Source organism: Aegilops tauschii, chromosome 5 (assembly GCF_002575655.3).
Source record: "Aegilops tauschii subsp. strangulata cultivar AL8/78 chromosome 5, Aet v6.0, whole genome shotgun sequence".
Lineage (NCBI taxonomy): Eukaryota > Viridiplantae > Streptophyta > Magnoliopsida > Poales > Poaceae > Aegilops > Aegilops tauschii.
The window spans coordinates 475,368,566-475,376,168 of record NC_053039.3 but is presented as its reverse complement, the minus strand read 5'-3'; the positions used below and the strand labels follow the sequence as shown (position 1 = coordinate 475,376,168).

At 48.2% G+C, this 7,603-nt stretch overlaps 2 protein-coding genes and 1 pseudogene across 2 annotated transcripts in view; all 3 read right to left on the bottom strand.

Annotated features, from left to right (window-relative positions):
• Positions 1 to 230: 230 nt before the first annotated feature.
• On the bottom strand, positions 231 to 1,301 carry LOC109764307 (17.4 kDa class I heat shock protein-like). Its single transcript, XM_040390025.1, has 3 exons — positions 1,281 to 1,301; positions 716 to 821; positions 231 to 550 (listed from the first exon to the last, which is right to left on the bottom strand). Exons 1-3 carry the CDS (start codon positions 1,299 to 1,301, stop codon positions 231 to 233), a joined length of 447 nt encoding a protein of 148 aa, XP_040245959.1.
• A 102-nt stretch (positions 1,302 to 1,403) lies between these two features.
• On the bottom strand, positions 1,404 to 5,023 carry LOC109764308 (polyubiquitin-like; annotated as a pseudogene).
• A 994-nt stretch (positions 5,024 to 6,017) lies between these two features.
• LOC109764309 (uncharacterized) overlaps positions 6,018 to 7,603 on the bottom strand; it is a 35,940-nt gene continuing 34,354 nt past the window's right edge. Inside the window, exons 5-6 of the mRNA XM_040390024.1 lie at positions 6,670 to 6,765; positions 6,018 to 6,197 (exon numbers count right to left, since the gene is read on the bottom strand). Coding sequence (XP_040245958.1) covers positions 6,018 to 6,197; positions 6,670 to 6,765 — 276 coding nt within the window. The remainder of the gene's footprint in view (positions 6,198 to 6,669; positions 6,766 to 7,603) is intronic.

Sequence of the window (7,603 nt, the reverse complement as noted above, 5' to 3'; positions counted from 1 at the left end):
CCTGCTCTCAACCTCTCAGGAAAATCAGCGTGCTTGTAACGAGTCAGTTGGCATTGCTTTTGTGTGAGGGTTAGAAACTTTGTGTGATCCGTAGGGCCATTCACAAATTAGCAGAGAAGGTAACAGTCAGAGTTACTATCTGTTGCCGATCGGGTGCAGACTGGTGAACAAAACAACAGGCACGACGAGAGACTCAAACACCGACTCCGACGCACACCACTGCACTACACCTACACACACGGCCGGACTCGATGAAATAATTTCCCATGGACGGAGCAGCAGATCTGGATGGACTTGACCTCGGGCTTCTTGGGCACGGTGACGGTGAGCACGCCGTTCTCCATGGACGCCCTGACCTGCTCCACCCTGGCGTCGTCCGGGAGCCGGAACCTGCCGCTGCTGCGCTCGACGCGGTGCCAGGTGTCCGTCTTCTCCTCCTGCTCCTTGCTCTGCTCGCCGCTGATCCAGAGCACGTTGCCGTCCTCCACCTCCACCTTCACCTCCTCCTTCCTCAGCCCCGGCACGTCGGCCTTGAACACGTGCGCCTCGGCAGGGGCAGATCCAGACTTAAAATTATCCGGTGTCCACATAGAAGAACACATGTCTACATATCAAAAAATTCAATGACCTATACACTAAACCAATGAGTATGTACAAATTGCACCCGGTGACACCGGCTAGCTGTACGTAGCTCCGCCCCTGCGCCTCGGGGCGGGGGTCTCCTTCCAGTCGATGCGCCCGCCCGCGAAGGCCGCCGTGTCAGAGGAGGTGCGCGGGACGAGGCCGCCGCTGCCGGAGCCGAAGGTAAGCACGTCTGCAAACTGCAGGAAGTTTGAGACTGTTCTGCGTCTTGCTATTGTTTGCTGATGCAGTTCTTAAGCCATTGGTTAAGGACAAGGTAGCGTGCCTCCGGCTAACGCCTAACGCCTCTGCGCTTTAGTTTCAGTGGTTCCATTCGTTAAGAGAACTTTTAAGTAACATTATAATCCACCTTCATATGAGCCAGAGGATAAAGACAACATTTGAGTGGACACAGTCTAACATGTACACTTCCAAAGAAATTGTGACATTGTGATAAACGCTTGGAATTCTTTCCCAGATGTGCAGTTCTTCAGGCACATCCCAAATTTGAAGTAGTAGCCCACTCAAATTTCCGGCTTCCGATGTGAAAATAATTGCATGCGGGCGACTTCTAACTAACGGTTCGACTTCGCCTAGACTTTAATGTACTCCCTCCGTTCCGAATTACTTGTCGCAGGTATGGATATATCTAGATGTACTTTAGTTCTAGATACATCCATTTCTGCGACGAGTAATTTGAAACGGAGGAAGTACATTAGAGACTTCTAACTAACGGTTCGACTTCGCCTAGACTCCACTGAGACAAATTGGACCACGCTGCATTACAGACAGCCATGCCCAAGCTCCTGCTTGTTCCGCAGCCTGCGCGCCCTGTCCACAATCCGACGAGGCAGCGGCGCGCGCCGACACAAAAGGTGAATGACCATGTGGGAATCAGGGCTGACGTAGAGGATGTCAGAATCATGGCTGATGTAGCTCGCCAGGGTGCGGTCGTTCTCCAGCGGCTTCCCGGCAATGAAGAGGTGCTGCTGCGATGGGGGAATGCCCTCTTCCTTGTGGATCGCGGCCTTGAAATCCTCAATCGTGTTGTCAATCCAAACCCCTGTGGGAAGAAAGGTGTTGCCAGTCCGCGTCTTGATGAGGATCATTCTACCCCCTCTGAGGCGAAGGACGAGGTGAAGCGTGCTTCTGAATGTCGTAGTCCGCCAGGGTGCGGCCATCCTCGAGCTGCTTGCCGGCAAAGATGAGGCGCTGCTCAAACAAGCGAACGCCCTCCTGGTCATAAATCATCGCCTTGACATCCTCGATCTTGTCTGAACTCAAAACCGCAAGATCAATGGTGCTGCCGGTCAGCATCTTGACATAGATAAGCAGCCACCGGACAAGCTCAAGAGTGCACGAATCCTCAATGTTGTAGTCTGCCAGGGTGTGGCCATCCTCCAGCTCCTTGCCGGCAAAGATGAGGCGCTGCTCGTACCAAGGCATTCCACCCCGACTGTGAATCACCACCTTGACATGCTTGATGGTATCTGAACTCCAAACACCAATATCAATGATCTTGCCAGTCACCGTCTTGACAGATATATGCAGGTAAAGGTCAAGTTCTAGTGTGCTCAAATTCTTAATGTTGTAACAGCAACTCTAGCAGACCCCGCATCTGCCCCCGACCCGCAAAATAACCGCCAAAATGCGGGTGCGGGCCGAAAAGCCTGCCGGACCAGACCCCGCATCCCGCCCCGGCCCGCAAAAAATTTTAGGGGGCGCGGCAAATTTCCGGCCCCAACCCGGGAAAACGCGGGTTTCCCCCTCGCGGCTGCGGTGCCCTGCATCACAGAGAAGCAGTTGGCGGGAGGGACATTTCAGCCCGCACTCTTTTCCCCCTTCCTTCCGCCGCCGCCCGCCTTTGCTTCCGCCCGCCTGCCGCCGGCGATTCCGGCCATATCTGCGGGTGGAATCGCTCCGCGGGGCCGCCCCACACCCTCCCGCGCCGAGCCGCTGCGCCGCCCCTCCGGATCCGGCGAGAAGAGCCGCCCCCAGTCGCCGCCGCCGCTGGGATCAACCATCGCCGAGCGCACCACCGGTTAGTCCCCTTTTTATGATTTTCGCGAACTGTGTAGTAGATTGACGCGCCGGCGTGCGTGTAGATGGAGTTGACCCCGTGCGAGAAGTTCTTGCTATCCGATTCGTCCGATTCGGACGACTCGGATGTGGAGACCATGCTTGCGAATTTTCAGCAGCAAACATTGATCATGGCGCTTGCCGTGAAGGAGCATGAAGACGAGTACCGAAAGAGGAGGTGAGGATCTACTGTCGGGCGTCTGTGCATTCCGCGGAATCGCCATCTTGGAAACGAGATGTTGATGCAAGATTATTTTTCGGAGAATCCTACATATCCTGCACACCTCTTCCGCAGAAGGTACCGAATGCGCCGATCCCTTTTTGTGAAAATTGTTGAAGCTTGCGAGGCAAATTGCCGGTATTTCACTCAGAGAAGGAATGCCGCGGGCTTAAAGGGATTTAGTGCATATCAAAAAATCTCCGCAGCTATGCGGGTGATTGCATATGGCGTTCCGGCTGACTATGCCGATGAGTATCTTCGTATTGGTGAAGATAGCACAATTGAGTCTGTGCGTAGATTTGCGAAAGTGATCGTCCGTGTCTTTGGTCCCGAGTATTTTCAGGCACCAAATGAAGATGACACAAAGAAATTGATGGCAGCAAATGAGAGGAGAGGTTGGCCTGGGATGCTAGGTAGCATTGATTGTATGCATTGGAATTAGAAAAATTGCCTCAAGGCTTGGCAAGGAATGTATTGTGGCAAGTCTCGTGATGCAACAATTGTGCTAGAGGCCGTAGCATCCGAGGATTTATGGATTTGGCTTTGCTTTTTTGGTATGCCCGTCACACTCAATGATATCAATGTGTTGCAACGCTCTCATTTGTTTGCTAGGCTTGCTAGTGGTGATGCTCCTGCTTGCAACTACACTATCAATGGGCATGAATACACAAAGGGGTACTATCTAGCAGATGGTATATATCCTCCTTGGTGCACATTTGTCAAGAGCATCAAAGAACCCAAAACAAAAAAACAATGTAAATTTGCAAGGGTGCAACAGGCAGCCCGAAAAGACATTGAAAGAGCATTCGGTGTTTTGCAATCTAGGCTTGCCATTGTCCGAGGTCCTGCTTGTTTTTTGATAATAAAACCCTGAAGAACATCATGACTTGCTGTGTTATCCTGTACAATATGATTCTTAAAGATGAGAGAGGAATGGACTTAGAATTCTTCTATGATAATGTGGGTAGCCGTGTCAAACCAGCTAGAGACCCAAACCGCATTAGAGCTTTTCTTCAAACATACAAGGAGATTGAAAATGCAGACACACACTTTCAACTTCAGAAAGATCTCATTGAGCACCATTGGCAAAGGGTTGGACAGCGACTAATTTTTGTACTCATTTGTATTTGTATTCATGACAAGTTTTGTATTGCATTATTTTTAGTTTGCTACAGTGATATGAATAATTATTTGTAATGCGGATGATTATTGTTTTATGTTTGATTTGAATAATTCAGTTTGTTTTCGATTGTTGAATTATGTTGGATTTGAGATTTGCGGGCTGATGATTTGCGGGGATGCAGCGGCGCAAAGAGCAGAACCCGCATAGCCGACCCGTGAAAAGCATATTCCGCGAATATACTTTTTTACGGATCCGTTTGGGGGGTCTGCATCTGTGCCAGCCCGCGCCGGCCGCAAAAGCTGTTTTCCGCGAACTGCATACGCGTTTTGCGGGGTCTGCTAGAATTGCCCTAATCTGCCAGCGTGCGTTCATCCTTCAACTTCTTGCCAGCAAAGATGAGACCAAAGCTGTCTAGGCTGTGATCACGATCACGGATTTTGTCCTCGACATCCCTGATCCTACTTGAACTCTTGACCTTAAGAGTGTAAGTCCTGCTATTTGTGGTCTTGACAAAGATTTGCAACTGTTGAACAAGCATATAAAACATGAGCTATTATTAGACAAAGAGTTTCCGTTAAAGCCACCGAATAGAAATTCCGTCAGATGGTAGAACCAAGAAACAAAATCCACTCATCAGTCACAACAAATCAAAAAAAATTATGGGGATAACCATTCCAGTTGCCTGGGTAAGACATCTAGTTCAGATCAGAACGACTTGGGACGTTTACACTACACATGGACTAAGAATGAATGATCAACATGAATATTCAGACTATCTTTGTTTGTCCTGTTATACTTAAATATACAATTCAAAGAATTCAAAGAATCAGTACCATCAGGAAGAAGTTGACTTTTCTACCCTGGCCTGAAGTGCAGTGTTTGTCCACTTAATCCCCAAGGTAATTTTTTTGGGCCCACTTTACTCCTACGGATCTGCACGTAGTCACTGTACCCCTCAAACCGGTATTTGCCAGTGCCATGCGTATCACGGCATCAGTACCCACGGAGAGGAAGAAGTGGATAATTCAGAGAGGTGCAAGAAAATGACAGGGGAACAAGATGACTCGTCAGGATTTTCTGTGATTAATAATGTTCAAATGTGATGCTACGTGACAAAACCAGGCGTAGTGGATGAGGTATTCTTACTTGGATAGAGTAAATGGACTACAAGAATAATTTGGTGGGTTAAGTGAGCAAACCCAACAGTTGAAGATATTAAAAAGGACATTTTCCACCTAAGTATTATCCAATACTTTCTAGATGCTATCCACATCATGAGTTTGTATGCTACTAGTATCATCAATAACTGTATTATCATTTAGAATATCTTGTAACATATAAGCATTAACAACAACGAAATTATGATGTGAAATATCGTCTCGTAATACATTACTGTCCAGCATCAAACGTCAATGATTTATAAAGTTTCTTGGATCAGTCATTGTCCAGAAACAAGATAGTACAAGGCAACGCTAAGTGCTGAATAGGTACAAGAACATTTTGAGGTGATGTAAACGCACAAGGCATATATCATTGTGCAGAAGAAAAAAAAAACTCAGATAGCAGATACGGAACAAGAAGGCATAGATCTACTCAGTTCTAGACAAGGCACTACAAGATTGATTAACCAATGAAATTCGCTAGAACTTGAGGAGATTAGCAACAAGAATGTAGATCTGGGATGCACAGTGTAAAGATGGAGTTGGGGTGGGAAATGTTGCTAAATTTTTTTAAATAATACATATTTTTTAAATTACAGAAATATTACGCGAAAAAAAGAAATTTCAAAAATAATACACCGTCGGCCCGCTGCAGGCCGATCGGCTAGCAGCCGGCCAAATCAGCCCACAGCAGGCCGATCGGCTAGCAGCAGGCCGACTGCAGGCCCGGCTGGCACGCGGCGGCCTGTGGTTGGTCGGGCCACGTCGCGCGAGGGGGAGGCAGTGGGCTGTCGGCTTGTGCGCCCCTGTCGGCCTACCGCCCGCCGATCGGCCAGCTGCTGGCCGACAGGGGGCTGTAGCCTGACACGCCGGCCGGCCCGGCCTTATCCTCTCCTTCCTTCCTCTCCTTCCTCCATTCTTCTTCTCCCGTTGCTCCTTTCTTCTGTGTTCTTCCTTCTCCTCTCTCTACAGAAAAAGGCAGCCATTTGTGCACCTAAATGAGCAACATTTTCGTGATTTTGGCACCGTGAATGGGTTCAACTCATTTAGGGCAGCCAAAAGAGTTCTGCGGAATACGCGGGAAAGGGGTGGCGAGAAACGGGTGGCGGGAAAGGGTTATGCGGAATACGTCAAAGTTTTACAAAATAAACAACCGATCGTTCAAAAAAAAATGCTGGCCATGCACCAGTCGGCCCACAGCAAGCCTAGTCGGCCCACTGCAGGCCTATCGGCCAACTGCAGGCCGACTGGGCCTGATCTGGTCGCCGACAGCCCAATCGGCCAGCAGCAAGCTGATGGGCCACCAGTCGGCCTGCTGTGGGCTGACTGGGCTCAGTCGGCCTGCAGCGGGCCGACGGTGTATTATTTTTGAAAATTCTTTTTTCAGCGTAATATTTCTGTAATTTACAAAAAAAATGTATTATTTAAAAAAAATTAGCGGAAATGTTGAGTGAAGGGAGACTCACTGTGCGACGTCCAAAACACTGTCTGCCGGACTTGCATTGCCGAATAGAAGATATATGCATCCCAATGATATCCCTCCTGCGCTTTTTACTAGTCTCCTGTTACAGAACATATTCAATAGCACTCTCCAGAAGAGCATTATGATGGTTCTGTATAGATACCAGATGCGAGAATCATAGTATAAAGCAAACCTAATATATTCACTTTATTCTCGGTCTGTGTTTCCAACAACACACAGCAGCACAGCTGATGCATGCATCCAACGAAGAGTTTGGATGTTCATGTACTTTCAGCACAAAATTACAGTGGCACATATAAGAATACAATCATTGGACTATAAAGAAAAATAGTCTATTCAACTATATAGTATATTATAAAAAATAGCACATGGTCAGTTGACCATCACATAGCATGAGGCGAAACAACCAAACTGCCAAAAGTGAATTTAGAAAAAATAGTAGTTTTTTTCAATGTTTTTTTACACAGTTTTTTTAATGTTAAAATCTATCAGGCAGATTTACATAGTAAACATAATACTGTTCATTGACTATATGTGGCAAGGCATGGTCACGATACAAAATAACACCCAACACTAGTAGGAAAAGGGGCTTTTACCCCGGTTGGTAAGGGCTTTTTGTCCCGGTTTTCGAACCGGGACTAAAGGGTTGTTACTAAAGCCCTAACCCTTTAGTCCCGATTCTTACACGAACCGGGACAGAAGGTCCTTCACGTGGCCGCTGCTGCCAGCCCAGGCAGGGGGGCCTTTGGTCCCGGTTGGTGCCACCAACCGGGACCAATAGGCAGGGCCTTTTCTCCCGGTTGGTGTCACCAACCGGGACCAATAGGCATCCACGCGTCAGCATTTCAGGGGTTGGGGTTTTTATTTTTTTAAGGGGGGGGGGGGGTTGGGTGGTTTTGGGGGTTAATTTAGGTGTT